Genomic DNA, 19,589 nt, shown 5'->3' on the forward strand with positions numbered 1-19,589 from the left:
ACTTCACTGGGAAAAAAACTTTATATGCATATATTTATGTTATCCCTGTTAGAAACATTATTTAAAATCAAAAGTGCCTTCACTTTACCATTTATTTAGCCTAAGTGCACTGTAATTTCCACACCAGTATCTCATAAAAATATAATTTTTGTCAGAAATTTTTCCTCAATTTACAGGTTGCATTCTCAGGTCATGCCACCATTTTACATCATCATAAACTCATAAAAACAGTAGCATGACTAAAATGTTTTAATTGTTTTTTTATTATAAGCATGATCATGTAATTACCAGATCATGGCTTATCTATCTTTACAAATACTGGTAGAAATTGTTCAATAAGTCACTTTTTTTGACAGATCTTTTCCCACATCCATCACTTATTTCCCCTCACCAGTTAATTTATGTTGAACTTTCCTCTGCAGAATAATATTTTTTTCTGCATCCATCCTTTAGACCTTCCAGAATAGGACTTTTCATATGAGTTGGTTTATATTTACATTTATAAGAAGTAAACAATAATTTCTCTTGGGAAGCAATGCAGAGAAAAGACCTGGATTAAATATTTTTTACCATAAATAGTTGAGTGGCTATAAGCAAAATTATTTAACTTTTCTGAAGCTCATCTCCTCAATGGTAAAGTTTATGATTAAAACAGATGCTGTATGTAAACTCTGGAGCACAAAATAAGAACTTAATGAACTTAGTCCTCTTTCAAGGTGGCATAATTTTCTATATGTCCAATTGATTATAGGAGGAAAAAGACATAATGTACTTTGAGTTTGATATAATATTGAAGCTCAGTATGAAGTTCAGAACATGAACCAAGTGCACATTATTTACATGGTGTATAAAATGGCTACCTTAGATATATTAAGACATATTAAAATGCATGTTTCAGAAATAAAAAAGTTATTCTAAAAATTGCTATTATATACTTACAGGTAATTGGCTGTTTAAATATGACCCATTTGCTATTTATATTTCACAAAGTAACATAAGCAATTACATTATATTCTTTGGCTAATTTTATACTAATCATTGGCTAAACATTATTTTCTCATCTAAACCAGAATTAAATTATGTAAATATAAAAAAGTAACAATAATGGTAAGTTTCAGTCTCTTTTTGGCTAGGAATTTATCAAAAATATTATTTAATTCAGTAGTTGGAGATGATGTCAGAAATTTGTCCAGTCAGAAATTTGAACTATTATTTTCCAATATGACTGATTCACAAAATATCAAAACAATAACAGTTTGCCTTTTTTTATTTTTTAAAAATTGTTTAAGTTTCTTCATTTTTGAGAGCAAGAGAGCATGAGCAGGAGAGGGGCAGAGAGAGAGAGGCCGACACAGAATCCAAAGCAGGCTCCAGACTCTGAGCCATCAGCACAGAGCCTGACGTGAGGCTCAAACTCACAAACCACAAGATCACCACCCAAGCCAAAGTTGGAGGCTTAAGCGACTGAGCCACCCAGGCGCCCCACAGTTTGCCTTTGATCAGATCTCTCACCAGAATGACCTCAAGAGGCTAGAATTTGGAAGCAGAAGATAAATTTCCTTCTTGAGGCTTAAATTTAGCAGCTATGTGATCCTGGAAAGTTACCTAACCTTTCTGAGGCACAGAACTCTCAATCATAAGAGTGGGCATAATGTCTGCTCTCCTCTCTTCAGTGCTATTTTGAGGAACAAAGAAGATGATACACATAAAAGCACTCAGAAAATTCGGAAACACTGAAACACAATGGAAGAACCTGGGCAGAGTCAGTGGCTCCTTTCTTTTTGTTACCATAGCAGACTGTTCACTGCACTCCATAGTATTCAAATTATCTGTTTTCATGCCTGAAAGTGATACAATAGCAGGAGGAGAGTAGAAACCTGGGGTCTGTGAAGCTCCAGACTAAACTGTCTGCCCCCAGCAGCCAGGAAAACCTGGGTCGAAATGACTTATTTTACCGAAAACAGTGTTATCTTTGTGATGTCCAACTTCTGCAAGGGAACTAACAAAGGAGATGCACACAAAACAAAAGGCAGCTAAGCCAACAGGTTGTCCTAGCTGATGGGGTTAGCACTTCTGCCTTAAGAAGACGATGAAAGGGATAGCTCAGGATATTAACATCCCAACCAAAAGACAAGTTTAGTGGCTCCAATAGTAGCCCACTGTCCACCATAGAAATCCCTGAACAATAATGAAAAATTGGTCCAAGGCTGGAGTAGTAGAGGATTTTTACATTGATAGGCCAAGGTAAATTGGTGAGGCTTAGTGGTAGACAATGCAGAGTACTTTGCCCCAGGCAATAGTTGTTCTGATGTTACAGGGGAGAGCCTACTCAATCTCTCGCACATTCTCTCTCCCTCCTTCCCTCTCCAAGAACCAAAGTCTGTATTTTTTTTTTTTTAAATCCCTATTTCCTGATTTGGGACCAATGGTCAGATTTCTACTGTATTAATATCAAGTAAGCAGGACCCACTCAAATGTACTCGACAGAAAGACAAATTGATTACACCTGCTCTTTTCCACTGTCAAAAGTTGCAATCCTCCCCCTCCAACCTCCTCAAAAAACAAACAGAAACCATCTGAGACAGAGCCATTGTGTATATATTGTATTTGTGTGCACCTATCTACAATGTTCTTACTTCTATTAAGGAATGTTTGTCGGCCAACATTTTCAGATTTAGCAGCAGGAACTCTTCTTGACAGACTAAGAAAGGGTCTGCAGAGGAAAATTCATCATCTGATTAAGGCTTTCAAGCCAATTAAAACTCTCTGGACAGGATCCTCTTTCCTTCACTTAGATTTCAGTGAACAGAAAGTAGATTATCTCTCCAGGCAATTATCAGCTCTGAAAGTGCTTGTGGTTTTAAGATTTTGGCAGAACTTATTGAAAACAGCATCCTCATAATACACTTGTTCAAACACCAATTTCAATGGCTCTTTTGTTCCACATGATGTATGATGAAATTTATAAAGGTCTGTTTTCCCCCCCTCAGGGTCATTTTTTTTTTTTCCACAGAGCCAATCTGCATCACTTAAGTCCAAACTATTATATTAGCCATCCTTTTCACTAGACTAGAGAACTTCTTTTTAATTGCCCATATCATGGCCACCATGCATCAAAGGTAGGATCATTATTTTCCACTTATTTTCTCTTCTGGAGACCCAAATTCTTGGAGGAGGAGTTTTTTAGGGATGGGAAGAGGAGAGTGGCTGAGACTGGGAACAGATTCCAGCAGTAGCAGCGTGATCTGGGTCTTTAAATATGCCAAGCCGGGGACACTTCCTACAGTTCTGTATTCAGGGTTCAGTCTGACTTGTTCTCCTTACAGATGTAGGGTAGACTGACTGGGACTTGATCCAGACACTCAGGCATCTGATGGAAGCTGCCTGAATAATTTTGCATTTTTAGTATTAAAGCAATAGGATACTAGTTTTCTGGGGCGCTGTAGTCTCGCTTAAAACATGTATAAACTGCTTTATTAGCGATTATAGCACTATTGGGAGAGAAAACAAAAGTGATCGTTTATATGATAATGTGAGCTGATAATTTAGGAATGATTCATTCTCATAAATGCTCCAACACTTTCATGTACGTTTATTACTTAGTGTGTATGCTGGAACAGAAGATCTATCCAGAAAGTAAAACCTTTTATACAACCATCTTTGATTTTTTTTTCTCTATATGGGAGAGCAGTATATAAAACTTCTTCAGATTTTAGGGTCTAAGGACTGCCATAGCTCCCCTTCTCACTGTTTCTCTGCTGTGTGCCCTCTGCCTCATTCAGACTAAGGCAGCTGGCATAGGCACATTCATGGACCAAGAGGGGTTTGGGGAAGGGAACTCAAGTTTGGAATGGGGGATTTGACTAGATGGAACTAAGTTTCCTCCAACCCAGGCTTTCTCCTGCCCAGAGGGGTATAAATAATTTCCAACTGCAAATACCAGCAAAGATCCAAATTAAAAAGGAATTTTATGATATGCCAATGGACGGGGCTGGGACAGGGGGAAGAAGTAATTGTGGTAACAGGTCAAACAGATTGAGGATGGACTATTTTAGCCAACATTTTATTTCATCTTTAAAAAAATCTGGGTTTTTAGAAATCAATTTCTGATTGATTACAACCTTTCTCAGAAGATGAGAAAGGGGTAGGGGGTGGGGGCTTTTTTAGAAGCACATGAAAAGAAAGATGAAAAAATACTGTCTACTAATGAAAGAAATAAGACTGATACAGGGTAAAATTGTGTAGTGAAAAACCTACCGTATTTTTTTTTCAGATAGATCCATAGCCAAACACAAATATATTTTCTCTAAACATTTTTCTATTTAACGTTTTTCTAGTAGCCCAAATAATATATGACATGTCCTCTGTGTTAATTTCACAAAAGGTAACCATTGCCAACATGTTGAGTATGGTTTTTTTTTTTTGCATTTACATGTATTTTGTGTCATAGTTTTATTTGTTTATTTTTTTGCAGTCAAATATGCCAATCTTTTCCCTTATGGTTTCCAGCTTTGATGTCAAAATTAAAATATTTTTCCTTTATACCTTTTCTAGGACAACATAGTTTTTTTTTATGTTTAGAGTATTAATCAATCTGGAATTTGTTTCGGATGATGTCAGAGGAATATTCTTTTTCTCCAAATAGGTCTAATAGTCTCCTCTCCCTTTCCTGATTTACAACGCCACATTTATCATATAAGCATAGTAGATGGTATGGAGGACATAATTTGCACCCTCTTCTACTCCATGGGTCTATTTTTCTGTTCCTCTACTATTATCATCTGGGTGTTAACTTCTTCCGTTTTTGTACCACATTTTTCTACTAGCGAAAATCTTCATCTAACCATTTTTAATAAATAACCTCTAACAAATTTTCTAATAGAGATGGATTATCCCAGGCTAAGCTAAGGCCTGGGAAGTGCTGGGAAATACAGAATGGAAGACAGAATCCTGGAATCCAAGGATCTTTCTTTCTCAATAAACAGAATTCTGTGGGTTGACTAGATTCTCCAATGATCCTTTCTGTCTGAGGGTCCAGGTGACTCTGCCACTAGGACATGGCAAGGAACAGAACTCCTGCAGAAGCCAAGGAATGTAGTCTTCACCAGATTCAGTCCCTGCCTTTCAGGAGCTGATAGCCTAGCGGAAAAAAAAAAAAAAAGTTCACACAGATAGAAGAGGGTCTAGTTCTAACAAGGAGCTGAAGGAGAGGTTAAAATCCCTGCCACCATCACCTGAGGTAAAAGCAAAAGTTTCCTATCAGTGAATAATTCATTTCACTAATGGAAGAGAGAAAGGACTTCCAGGAAGCTGCTCAGGGAGGTGACAGACAGTAACTAAACCGACCCCAGGAGTGTGTTAGCCGACCCCAGATGAAAGCTTCTTTGTTCACTGCTCACCACACATTCCTCTATGGAAGCAACTTGGTCTTTGTAGAAAAGAGACTTCTGTTAAAATAATGCCATTTATTAAATGTTTATTAGGTACCAGATACATACACATATGTGTATATACATATAATTTTTCATTTTTTAATTTACATGTCATATAGTTTACACATGATTTATATGTGCGTATCTTCGTTTATTCCTGACAAGCAGCCTAGAAGGCAGCTATTATGATTTTCATTTCATGTTTGAAGACGCGGAGGCTGAGCTGCCCCCAACATCATCGCACTACTTCTAGGCCCCTAAGCAATTACCGCACTACTCTCAGCCTCAGGCTCCTCATGGAGAAAACATGAGGGTCTATGCAAAGGACTCCGGTGAGTAATTTATGAGATAACGGCGATAAAACATGCAGCGTAGGGTCTGGCACCTAGAAAGTGCTCAACAACTAATAACTGTTCAGGTCACACAACTAAGTGGCCAAACAGACCTATGCAAATAAAGTGATTCCCCTCAGGCTCTAAACACTAACTACGCATTTGTTCTGTTCTCTAACCATTTTCTATAGCCTTAAAAACAAAACAAACAAACAAAAAAAGGCCCTTTATAAAAATAAAGGCAAGTTTATCTAAAAAGAAAATGATCCGGGTTGGTTAAGCATCTGACTTCGGCTCAGGTCATGATCTTGCTCTTTGTGGTTCGAAAACCTTGCTTTTCGTAGGTTCGGGCCCCACCTCAGGCTCTGTGCTTACAGCTCAGAGCCTGGAGCCTACTTAGGACTCTGTGTCTCCTTCTCTCTCTGTCCTTCCCCTACTCGTGCTCTGTTTCTCTCTGTCTCTTAAATAAACATTAATTTTTTTAAAAAAATTAAAATTAAAATTAAAAAAATGAGAAGAAAATGATTTAAAATATAAGTTTTTTATAAACACATGTAATAGGTGTTTACTCCAACACTGCAACTGCTCAGCTTTCACCATCCAAGCCCTCCAGTCAGGTCAACAGCAGGTTTCCAGACTCCAGATTTCTGATAGAAGCACTAAAAACCATTCAATTTTGCCAGCACACTTGGTTCTGCCTGAGCCCACATTCAAACATTGAAGCCTGTGTCAGTCTAACTGGATGCCCCCTCCACAGCCCCCCAGAAATCCCCCGCCCACAGACCCCACATCACACCCTGGGAACTTAGCCCATGGCCTTCATTCAGCGATCCCCATCAGGACCATTCACATCTGAAAAAGGACTGTGTGAGGCCTCCTGGAAAGGCAGGGACCCCTTCAATTCAGTTTTATAACCTGGGCCTGGAGTGGCCATTCCATAAATTATCCTGGTTAATTGGAGCGGCAGGGTGAGGTAAAAGCCTGGTCTCAGGCCATTCCCTAAAGCAAGACGCCCGAAGAAAGTCCTAACACATTAAGTTGTTCATTAGGAGCTACAATCTTTTGAATGATCTTTTTATGTAAATGTACAAAGAGGTGCAATCAAGTCAGATCTGCTTCCATGTCAATAATATACTAAAAGCGACTGGCAGACTGGCACCCCGCAAGTGTGACAATGAGAGAGGAGGGTTGGCTTGAAATTAAAATGCCATCCTCTTAGATTCAAACCTTGGGAGTGTTTAACCAAAAAGTACACATCACCTTTCTCATTGTTCCCTCTCTTTCCTACTTCCCTCTCTTGTTTGGTGCTAGAAGGTCATAGAGACAAAGGGGCAGTTGAGAGGAAAGGGGGTGAAGGGATATTTTCAAGAAGATTGGGTGGGACAATTTTACCTGTCCATTTGCTCCATTTGTTTTTTTCTCCTCTTCATAAACACTATTACATTTAAAAACTAAGCATCAGTTTGGTTGACATTGAATTTGGGAAAGGAAGGAGCTTTCAAATTTTTGCATTTTTCAAAAATGGAAACTTTTTGTTTTGTACTTATGATTTTGTTTTCTGTCATACCATACCATATAATATAATTGCATTGAATTACGGCGGGGGGAGCAGAATTAAGGAAGAAAGTCACCCATTGTCCCACTATTCAGAACTAATAATAGCTGAACATTTACTGAGAATTTTCTATGTGCCAGACACTTCACCAAGAGCTTTATATGTTACCTTGTTTAAGCCTCACAACAACACTACAGAATAGGCACTATTATTATCTCCTATCTATAGTTGAAATTAAGGCACAGAGTAATTGAGTTGCTTGCCAGAGTCACACAGCTTACAATTGGTTAAAACAGTTTGCAGAGTCTGATTCTAATGCTTCAACCACCCTACTTTCATCTAATACTTTAATCACTTTTTAAAATAAAATTATTCCTTGAACAACTCAGGAGTTAGGGGTACCAACCCCCTTGGCCCCATGCAGTTGAAAATCCACATATAAATTTGGATTCCCTAAAAATTTAACTACTAATAGCCTACTGTTGATCAGAAGCCTCACCACTAACATAAGCAATTAACACATACTTTGCATGTCATATGTATATATACAGTATTCTTACAATAAATCTAAAGAAAATGTTAAGAAAATCATAAGAGAAAATACATTTACAGTGATGTACTGTTTTTATTTTAAAAAAATAAAATAAAAGCTATGTAGAACTGGACCTGTGCAGTTCAAACCCATGTTGTTCAAAGGTCAACTGTAGAGTTAACATCATACTACACTTATAGTTTTGGAACAGAACTAGTGCACTCTTTTTCCCCTGAACAGGCAAATTTCCTAGTCTCTAATTGAAGGGGAAAAAAGGCAAGTCTTCTAACTTTATTTCAATGTGTTGGGTGATGTTGCATAAGCACTGAAAAACAGCCTAAGATTAGTGACTGACAGCAAATTGCTATGGGATTTTGTAGAGGTAACTTACAAAAACATGGTACATTCTAGAATGGAGAAGAAGCTAATGTCTCACAAATCCCCTCTGAGGGGTCTTTATTTAAAGTAATTCCCATCCTCTTACAGTTAGTCCCACACACCTGAGAACTGCTAGAGGAAAAATCTCAAACTTCCCACATACCATCAATATGCAATGCTAAAATCAATAAAAATTCATTTGAGGGGTCAACATAAGTACGGATCTGCCTAAAGGAAGAGCTGACTGTGATGTTTCACAACCCTTGTCTTCAAATTGCAAGGATCACCAGGTTTTTACTGTTTTTCCCTTTTCCAGAGTTCATTCTTGTTGTAGAACCATAAACTCTACCCAGGGAGCTTCAGGGTATGCATAAATGAGGAGCTTATGGCTTCTCAACCACAGACCTTCTTGGGGAGGGAGCACTCCTATCTTCCTTGTTTTAGACCAGTTCCCTAAAGAAACCCAGGGAAGAAAGCAGCACTTAGCACTTCTTAGGAGCACAAAGAGACTGGGTGAGTTAAAATCTGGCTCCACCCTTTCCTGCTATGGGCAAATCCCTAACCTTAGTCCCCCACTGCTCTCAAAAAAAGAAGGCATGGACTCAAATAGTGCTTTTCTGTTGAGGCCCCAGGGCTCTGATGTAGGATATCCAGTCTGACAGCCAGCAGCTTGGGAAGATCAGGCCAGCCTTTCCCTGCACCCTGGCTTCATTCAGAATGGCTCTGCCTTTATCTTTTTATATCTGGGGGTTCTATATAAAACTTTGTTTGAAAAAAAAAGTCTGTAGCTACAATTTTTTTTTGGTGGGGGGCGGGGGGGGGTCACCAAATTAGATGATTCCTAAAGTCTGTTTCAGTTCCATGCAATTTTTCTGTAATAACCCAGTTCAAGTTTGTGTATTTCATGTGAACCCAAAAGACTACATCTTTCTCATGTCTGTAGTATACATTGTTTTCCACAGGCCGTTTTTTTTTGGGGGGGGAGGCATGGGGCTTATTGCTTTTACTGAAAATATTCATGGAGGGTCTGAATTATCTCAATCACACCAGCACCTATAGATCATGTTCAAGTTATACATTGGCGATCTTCCACTCAGTCCTCATACAAGCATTTCCAAAGTCATAGTTTGACCACATTATTTCAGACTCTGGAAATCAAGAGTCCTAGGTGGCACACAAAGTTAATACTGCCCAGCCTCTGCCTCCCCCAAAGAAGGAATCACATCTAGTTCCCGAAGACACGGGTTCATTGAGGACATGGACATTATTCAGTGTTTATCTTAGACTCTTTTAAGGAATGACACATATTTGAAATACATCAAAATTGGGAGAGCTTGATACTGAAATTGCTGGAAAGGGACAGCTAGATCTGCAATTATCATGTTATGTTGGCATCAGCCACAAAGAGCCCCGTGATGGTCTATGTGCATTTTCCATAACAATAGATGTTAGTAGAGATTTTTTTTAAAGTAGTATCGATCAGTCTAGAATCTGGGTAATATCATAATCTTAGATGGTGTATATGTCTGTGCCTACATATTTTGTTTAAGTCACTTTCAAACTGTAGTACATAGACCAGCTCTACCAGCATCATGGCAGGGAGGTATTTTTGAAAAGCAAAAGATATCTATTGAATCGGAATCTTACAAGAAGGGCCTATATTGTTAGCTTGTTCTCCAGGCCTGCTAGTGCATACAAAGTTCCTTTTATTTTGTGTGTGTGACTCCTTTGCTATAATATGGCCTCAGAAAACCTCATTCCTGTGTTCCAAATCATTGTCCACCGCAGTTATGAGGTTTGGCAAGTCTCCTTGCCACTCAATTTCTGTTTTCCTTTTAAATGACATATGGACAACAGGGTCTCTGGGGTGGGGGTGAGAGTGTTGTAGATGATCTCTAAGGTCTCTGCCAACTCAAACGTGCTATTCCTGATGCTATTTGGCTTAACTTAAGCTTAAAGGCCAGAGCAGTTTATTACCTTAGGTACTTTTCGGTTAGAGCTAATATCCATTAAATGGCACATATTCAACCTGGAAAAACAGAAACTTTTAAAATATTTATGTACATATTTATGATGTGTGAGATGGCAAATGATACATCTGGGAACAAGTACCAGAAATGAAAAAAGTGTCTGATAAAATAAGCAAACCAATAAAAAGTCATATATCACCTGACTCAGTTCCTCCTCAGGGGCAATTGAATGAGATTTGTCTCGAAATCCATAATTAAATATACTATAGAGTCTAGCCAGAGAACACAGTTTCAAAAAAACATGACTTGGTCCTTTAGGAGTCTGCTTTTTTGTTGAATTAAGTGAAGGTCCCTAAACTGATTTCCAAGTAGTTTTTTGAGTCATTGATCTGAATTTTTTGTATTAATATCTACTCTGAAAACCAATTGATGACAAACTTCTATTGATTTTTAGACAAGGCTTATTATTTTTTTAACCCATGGTTATTTAATGTCTATAGTGTGTCAAGTTCTACTTCCTGAAACACTCTTGATCATCTTGTACCTACCATAGATTGGGCCTTTAACATCCCTTGTCTGGGGACACGTGGGTGGCTCAGTGGGTTAAGCATCCTACTTCAGCTCCGGTCAAGATCTCATGGTACATGAGTTCGAGCCCTGTGTCAGGCTCTGTGCTGACAGCTCAGAGCCTATATCTTGCTTCATTCAGATCTGTGTCTCCCTCTCTCTCTGCCCCTCCCCTGGTGCGCTCTCTCTCAAAAATAAATATTTTTTTAAAAATTTTACTAAAAAAAAATATTCCTTATCTGGGCCATTGCCATATACTCCCCACAGGTGCCCACTTTCAGTACATCTTTCACTCTAAATTCCTACAATACAACTCTTATTATATCACTCTTCTGCCTAAAACTCTTTATGGGCTACCCATTACCTATTGGGAAAAAGTCTAACCTCTTGGACATTGCATACCAAACCACTGATTACCTGGCTAAGCCTATATCTTCATATAGGCTCACCCCCAGGGGCACTGAAATTCCAATCATACTAAGTTCTTTGAGGACCAAGACTTTGAAGTTGCTGTTCTCTCCTGGGATGCCCTTCCCCCCTCCTTCCTTATGTACCCAACATGTGTGAAATGTTTGATCAATAGCAGAGAGGCCACTGAGGCAAGAGCAAAGTGAACAAGGAAAAACATATTAGGAGATAAGGTGGGAGGCAGAAAATAGGGCACATCATGTGGGACCCTACATTCAAATTAGATGGAATGTAGTGGAAAGATCATAGCAAAGGAGTAGTGTGATGTATTTTGTACTTAACATAGAGTTCACTTTGGCTGCTATGGTGAGAATGGTCTGTGGAAGCAGGAAAGCATTGAGAAGAACAGAAGCAGGGAGATTAATTAGGAAGAAATTATCTGAGCAAGAAATTAGTTTGGAAACAATGGAGACAGTGGAAAGTAGCCAGAGTCTGAATATATTTGGAAGCCAGAGCCAATAGGACTTGCTGATGAATTCATGTAGAGTGTGACAAAAGATAAAATCAAGGAAGACCTCCAAGCATGAAATCAGAGAAACTGGAAAAATGGAGTAGCCATTTATTGAGATATAGCAAAAGGAGTACATTTGCAGGGGATGGTAGCAGTCTTAGAGATGTTGATTGTGAGATGTCTATTAGACATACAAGTGGGGATGTATTGTAGGAGGTGGGATATAGGAGTCTAGACTTCAAGGAAGAGGGTGCATCTAGAGAAATTAATATGTAAGTTGTCAATTGTAGGCATTATTTATAAGTGAGTATAGATATAAAAGAGGAATGTTGGTGTACCTGGGTGGCTCTGTTGGTTGAGCATCTGACTTCGGCTAAGGTCATGATCTCACATTTCGCGAGTTCAAGCCCCACACTGGGCTCTGTTCTCAGAGCCTGGAGCCTGCTTCAGATTCTGTCTCCCTCTATCTGTGCCACCCCCCCCCACCCCCCACCTCGTTCACGCTCTCTCTCTCAGAAATAAAAAAAAAAAACATTAAAAAAAATAAAAGAGGAATGTTAACACACAAAAACACTTCAAAAAGTGAGATGCAGGGCACCTGGGTGGCTCAGTCAGTTAAGTGTCCAATTTTTTATTCTGGCTCAGGTCATGATCTCATAGTCGTGAGATCAAGCTCCGAGTTAGGCTTTGCCCTGAACATGGAGCCTACTTAAGATTCTCTCTCCTTCCCCCTCTGCCTCTCTAATAAATTTTTTTAATTGTTAAAGTGAGATGAATGGATAATTAATTATACTGAGTGAGATACCAACTTGCAGAGTAAAGTAAATAATACAAAAGTCACATATTAGTATCATTCAAGAGATTTCATTTATTTTTTTTCTCTTATGGAAAACTTGTTGGAGATTCTCATTTCCAAGACATAGAAATAGTGGAATTATTTATTAGACTATTCATTATAGGTATGGTGAACACAATTAGCTGTTTGAATATGGAATTACTGAATCTTCTAATTCTATACCTTAGTGGTCATATGTTTGCAAAAAAGAAACAAAGATCAATGCATCTATAAGATGAGGTGTTGAGTTTTAGATGGGTATCACACCCAAAAGACATGTTTGGGCACATTAAAAACTTCTCATATCCTTACATGATGGTTTACAGTTCATAATCTGTATCAGTTTTTACAGTTTACAGTTATAAGCGTTATCATACATTATCTCTGTTTGAGTCTGAACCTCATAAATCCATATAACTAGGCAGGTGGGAATTATCATCCTCTTTTTAAATTTGAAGAAACTAGGGCCAAAGAGGTAAAGTAATTTACTTGAGTTGAAAAATGGGTCAACCTGGTAATCCAACAAGTACCCACACCACTCTGTAGGTTACCTCCCTGAGGATCCTGAGGTCTGCCCCAGATTTAACTGCAGGCCAATAAAACTTTCACAGGATGATAAGCAGGGGTCTTTTCCATCTCATTGTGAAGACTAAACATAAATGGTCCTTACTGGATACCATCCAGCAGGTCAGCAACACTATGTATGTCTCAGATCTGGGTTAAATAATCTCCAGAACCACCCTCAGGCATGGAAACTTGGGCCTTCCAAAACAGCACCATGGGAGAGAAAAATGTGCCTGAAAATGTGTCTGGACCCGCCTTCCACTAAACTACCTCACCCTCTGGTCAAACCTTGCCACTTTTTTGTCTGGATTTGTACCCTCAGATGTTGAGGCATACATTTGCTTCCCACTCAGATTTGACATTGCTCCATTATTAGCCTCCCATCTTGGACACCTTCCCTTTATGAACTAAGTTTCTGAGTCCTACCCACACACTCGCCTGCATCCAGTTGCAGATTATCCATTTTAATAACCTCTCCTCAACAACAGTGCAGAATAAGAACAAAGCGCATTGATTTTATACTTGCTACACACTTGGCCTTTCCCCATGTTAACTAAACTATACAATAATTCTAACCAGAAAGACACTTTCTATTTTACAAATGAGGAAACAAACTCAGAATTACATGACCAAACTCCAATGGTCACACAGCTGAAAATAACTGGAAGAATTGAGATAGGAACTCAAGTCTGTATTCCTCCAAAGTTCAAGCTCTTTTCTTAATTCTGCACCACCACCTCCCATCATGACACTGTCCCACTCTCCAGGAGAAAACATCAACACAAATTAAATTATGGTCTGTTTTTTCCTTCTTGATGAGGTTAATTGCTTCTCATTTCTCCCTTACAAGATCCCTGAAAATATTACATGCTCTTCTCCCAACCTCTTTCCTCTTGCCCCCCTGCCACCACCACCCTGGAGATTGTCAAAACCTTGTTAGAACTACTGAAGTCCAGGAATGAATCAGATACCTTCAACAACAGCCAGATTGAAAAGAACTTCTTTGTGTCTAAAAGACAAAAGATCCAATTTCGTATCAGGCTCCAAATCTGTTTCTCAAACAGCTCCCATAAATCTGCACCAAAATCAAAAGATGTGATTTATAAGAGAACCTCTTCCAGTTAACACATCTACTCCATTGTTTGCTTCAGATCAAGGTTTCTATGTGGCTTATGGCTAGAGAGAAGAGGATCAGTGGAGTTTCCAACCTGAGGCTTAGGCTTCACAGGTGTGCCTGCCAGTATTTTCTACACAGTGCCAGACATCCTGTGGACACTTGGCACTCATAAAGGAACAGGGTCATCACACAGTCTCAAGCTACCTGCCCTAAACAGGCACCATGGGGAAGAGTTTAGGTCACAAGCTGACATTCTTATGCCTGTTGCCTATAATGGATTTTTATCACATCATAAAGGAGCTCCTTGGCCAGTTGGAAATCATTGCCTTGCTGAATCAATTATGATTGCAGAGCACTTTGGAATGTTATGTGGATTGTGATGTTAATAGGTACAAAGATATACAAGGTGAAGCTCAATAACCATTTCATTAGTGTCTAGTTTAAAGTTTGTTTCCAATATCATCACTATGACAGAGAAAATGACCCATAGGACACAGTACTGGAAAAAGTAAAGCTCACTTGTAAGTGTTCTGGCATCTAAAAGCCACTTGCCTCTCCTCAGCTTCATTCGTCATGAACTGTGCACAACACTGAGTTTGCACAGCCAGGCCCACAGAATAATCAAAGGAAAAATTTCGATTGGGATAAAATTGGAATGCAAAGCATGAAAGTGGGGACAAAGTCACATTGTCATTTCCATTACTAACATAGTGATACAACAAACACAGCATTCACCATGAATTGCATAAGACTCCTGAAGCAGAAATCTTGGAGGTACTCGAGTACCACCATGTCAGTAATTTCGCATAAATAATTTTGACTGATGTGCCATCCACGCTTCATTTTCTAGACTGCCATGGGGAGTGTTTTTCATGGTTATGGGCAAGGTATTTTGACACTGACTTTCATCTTTCCCCCTCTGACCAAGCTTTACTAGTAAAAAACTGACCCTTTTAATAATCTCCTTGACCACAATTCCCTGTTTTGTGTTGGCTCTGCAATATTTCCAATTTTAAATTCTGGGGACAGAAGAAAAGACATGGAAAGTAAATCATGAAGCCTTAACAAGAAATCAGATCTTTAAACTTTTGGAAGGTGGATAGTTTGATGACAAGGAATCTAGAAAAATACAGAATAACAGATGAGGTGTAAGTTTCTTGTTGGAGTCTAACACCAGCCCCAAAAATCTCTACGGAGTACACAATCTTGAACTCAGATTACCTGACCTTTTAGCTCCACTGTCTCCATCTGAACCCTGGAAATTGCTCCAGGCAGAAGAGGGTCTGGTGGGATGAGCTTTGGATTCATAGAGGACTCTGGGTTTGAGCCAAGAGATAACTACACAGCAACACTTTTCTGAGATGCAAAATATAGATAATAATAAGTCTGTAAAGCACTACAGAATTTGAGCTTGTATATAAAGGTAAAGTGAACAGGCTTTTTAGAAATCTGTTAGATGTTCTACTTATTCATTTGTTCATTCATTCATTCATTCTGGTAAGGAAACTTATCCAAGGGATACACATCAACAAAAAGCCAAACATTTAGCAAGGGAGAGATCAAAAGAAAAAGCTTTAGTTGCAGTAGAGTTCATTCATTGATCAGTTGAGAGACAGAGGAAAGGGTAGGGGAAGGAAGAAACCAACATGAAATTAGTGATACTTGAGCTGTGTTTTACAAGGCGGAACACCAATCTGTCAGGGATAGAATGGAAAAGGCCAGAGTCACAGGGAGCAGCCCGAGAAGGAAGAAGGGATTAGAGTGTGCATGTGCCCAGGGAACCTCATGTGATCCAAGGTGTGCAGGGCTATGTTGAAGTTAAACATAATTGGGGAAAGATAAGATTCTCAGAATCTTGTCAGGCAATGTTAAGGAGTGTACCCACTTTCTTCTAAGTCAGTTGTTCTAAATTCTGGTTGCACATCACACTTGAGGAGCTTCTAAAATATACTCAGATCCATCCTAAGAGATTCAATTTATTTGGTTTGGGGAAGGTCCTGAAGTGGCACATTTTTCAATGATATCCAGGTACAGCTGGGGCTGAGCACAACACTAGAGGGATGAAGTTATGCCAAGAATGTTTAAGCAGAGAAATGTCAAGGACACTTCTGTGTTTTAGAAAGATAAGTCTAGCAGATGTGTGGAGAATTGGAGAGAGGTGGAAACTAGGTAAAAACTAACAGTCTGTTGGAGCAGTAGTGTTCAAACTGTGGTTCACCAAAATTCTAGGGTTTATGGAGTTTTTGCAAAGGTTATAAAACATTTGCTTTCAATTTTTAAAAAAAAACCATTTCTTTAATTACTGTTAAAAGAATAATTGGCAAAAACTCCAACGTGACATAAATCAAATTTAAACACAACAATGGGTGAAATTATGTTTCAAATTTAATTCTGTATCCTCCTGAGATCTTTAATTAGTGAATAGCCTGGAGTTATAAGGCAAGTTGTTTTAAAAGGTGGGTAGGGAGAGTCACCAGGTGATAGTATTTTTTTTTAAATATCATACAATCAAAACAGAACATACATTGAATGTTAAGAATGAATGGCCACCCAAGACCCCAGAGTTCAAATATCTGTGTTTCTCAAACTCATTCTTGTACATTTACTTTTTTTTCTTATGCATTTACTTTTTGAAAAATTGTGGCAAAATACACATACAATGAAAATTACCATCTTAACCTTTTTTAAATGTACAGTCCAGTAGTGTTAAGTATATTCTCATTGCTTGCAACCAATCTCAGAACTTTTTCATTTTGCAATTGAAACTCTATTCCCGTTAAACAGTAACTTCCTATTACCTGCTACCCCCAGCTCCTAGTTGCCCCCATTCTTTGTTTCCATGAATTTGACTACTATAGATACTTCATGTAAGTAGTATCATACAGTATTTTTCTTCTTGTGACTAGCTTATTTCACTTAACATAATGTCCTATCCATATTGTAGCATGTGTTAGAATTTCCTTCCTTTTTGAGGATGAATAATAATCCATTCTAGGTCATTCCACGTGTTGTTTATCCATTCATCTATTGACGAACATTTGTCTGGCTTCCACCTCTTGGCTACTATGAATAGGGCTGCAGTCAACCAGGGTGCACAAATCTCTCTTCAGGACCCTGCTCTCAATTCTTTGGGATATATGCTCTGAAGTAGGATTGCTGGATCATATGGTATTTCTATTTTTAATTTTTTGAGGAATACATTGACTTTTAGTAAGTGAAATCTCCACACCCTTATAAAAAGCAACTTTGTCTATTTTATAAAATAGAGTTCTGCATAAGAATTTATTTAGAGAAGTTAATTGGGGAGGAATCTGTTGCTAGAGAGAGAGAGAGAGACAGAGAGAGCAGACCACAGGGCAGAAATGCCAGGAATAGAGAGGCAGTAGCAGGAAAAGAAAAGAAAGGTGAAGTAGGTGATTGTGTCAAGGTCTCTGGGTCTCCCTACCCCCTGCTACTCTTTAGTGATCGTGGCCCTGTTGGAGTTGGTGGGGGAAGGTTGGAGTTGGTGCGAGAAGGTTCTGGATTGTGTTAAAGTAACACAAAACTCCTTGGATAGCATAAACTTCGGGTCAATGAATGTCCCTGTCCACAGCTGACTCAGAAGGAAAGCTGCTATAAGGATTATAGAAAAGTGAAAAACTGCATTATTTTCCTAGCCTTTTCTCAGTAGGCCCTCATTTTAAGTCACAGAGTAAAGAAAATATACAGAAAGTGTCCTCATTCTATTTTGCCTGGGGGCCTTGTCTCCTCCTCCGTTATTCTAAAATTGATAGCACCACCAGTAAATTCTGCACTGTGCTTTGAAAAGCAAGTTGCCTAAATTTTACACATCAGTAGAGAAGCTTCCTATCAGAAGAAGTGGAGAAGTAATAGTGGCACTCTCAAGCAATTAGTTGGGGCCAGATAAGAACAAAGGCAACAAAGGGAAAGCTATTATGCAAATATCTGGTCAGTAATTGCCTGCCCACCTTGAGTAGTCTTGGCAAAGAATGGAGAAGAGAGTGGCTGACTTGAAGGGTTTCTGCCAGACTGAATTATTAGATGTCTCTATAATTAATAACAGGGTTCTGCATACTTTTTCCTCAAGAGGCTTACTGACTGTTTTGATGTGGTTGGAGGGAGGAGGATGTAAGAAGGATGGATTGAGGATAACACCCTCTTCACCAGCTCAGATGCCTTGGCTGATATGGCAGAGGCCTGGAACACAGGGTAAAGTGCAGGTTTGGGGAGTCTGAAGAGATGGGCAATCTGGAGTAGGTACAACCTGTAACTATAGTGCAGAATCAAGCCACAGAGATCCAGGGTTCAAAACCAGAATCATTTGTCCAAAAATCTTTTTTGTGAATCACCGACTATGCACTTGGAATGATCCTGGTTGCTAAGAGAGCTTTAGCGAATAGAACAAACCTGGTGCAAATCCTCAGGGAGTTTCTAGAGGATGTGCCAGGCAAGTGACCAGCAATTATGGTAAAAAGGACAATGAAAAATAGATGTTGCCACAGAGTGCCATGGGACATTTAGGCCAAGACCCTGATAGAATTCTGGTGGAAGTAGTATCTAAGTAGAGCCTGAGAGGTAAGGAGGACTCGGCCAAGTAAAGAGGAGGAGTGGGTTTCAGGAAGAGGAAGCACCATATACAAAGGCCCTGTGGCAGGAGAGAGGCCGACATAGTGGGTAAGTAGCTCAAGTAGGATAATCATGAAGTGAATCAGGCCATGAGGTTGGTGAAGTTCTCACACTTCAGTGAGCACCATAGCCACCTGGAGGGCTTATTAAAGCACAGACAGCTGGACCCACCCCCAGAGTTTCTGATGTTTTAGCTCTGGAGAATCTGCAGCTCAAACAAGCTCTCCAGTGATGCTTGTCTGGTCTGGGGGAACCGCATTCTGAGAACTAGTAATATATAAAATACAGTGGAATTGGCAATTGGCACATTGCCCTAGAAAGTGGCTCTTATGGTAAGAAATGATTGCAGCCTGGACTAGTGGTAGGCGTGGTGATAGGCAGGTATGGAAACTGTAGAATTGACAGTTCTGTGACTAACTGATTATCAAGGGCAACGAGCTGTTGAGAACATGGAGCGGGAGGATCATGTACTTCCTGAGCCAGGGGAAAAAGAGGAGCAGATCTGGGGCAGAAAAAGGCATTTGGGTCTTGAGGGTGTTGCTTATGAGTTACATAAGTAGAAGTAATAACAGAATAGATGTTGTAGCAAAGGTTTGTAAAGTTGGTGGTCAAATATAGGTTGTTCAAGAGCTAAAAGGAATAGCAAAATAGGCTAGAGACACAGGCTAAGGTCCTGGGAAGGTATAGCATAAGCACAGAGACAGAGATTGAAGCTGTAAACATGGCCCAGAGAGAGCATGTAGATAAAAAGAGAATCCCAAG

At 39.2% G+C, this 19,589-nt stretch overlaps 1 protein-coding gene across 3 annotated transcripts in view; it reads left to right on the plus strand.

Moving 5' to 3' along the window:
• The window catches only part of KCNMB2 (potassium calcium-activated channel subfamily M regulatory beta subunit 2), a 241,244-nt gene that overhangs the window by 42,190 nt on the left and 179,465 nt on the right, over nucleotides 1-19,589 (plus strand). The window contains exon 1 of one of the 3 annotated variants that reach the window (XM_058730548.1): nucleotides 2,765-3,119. The exons of the other annotated variants lie outside the window; for them this stretch is intronic. Coding sequence (XP_058586531.1) covers nucleotides 3,100-3,119 — 20 coding nt within the window. The 5' untranslated portion in view covers nucleotides 2,765-3,099. Of the gene's footprint in view, nucleotides 1-2,764; nucleotides 3,120-19,589 lie in introns of those variants that run through there. 3 annotated transcript variants of the gene reach the window in all.

The sequence above is a fragment of the Neofelis nebulosa genome, chromosome 5, assembly GCF_028018385.1.
Source record: "Neofelis nebulosa isolate mNeoNeb1 chromosome 5, mNeoNeb1.pri, whole genome shotgun sequence".
NCBI classification, from domain to species: domain Eukaryota; kingdom Metazoa; phylum Chordata; class Mammalia; order Carnivora; family Felidae; genus Neofelis; species Neofelis nebulosa.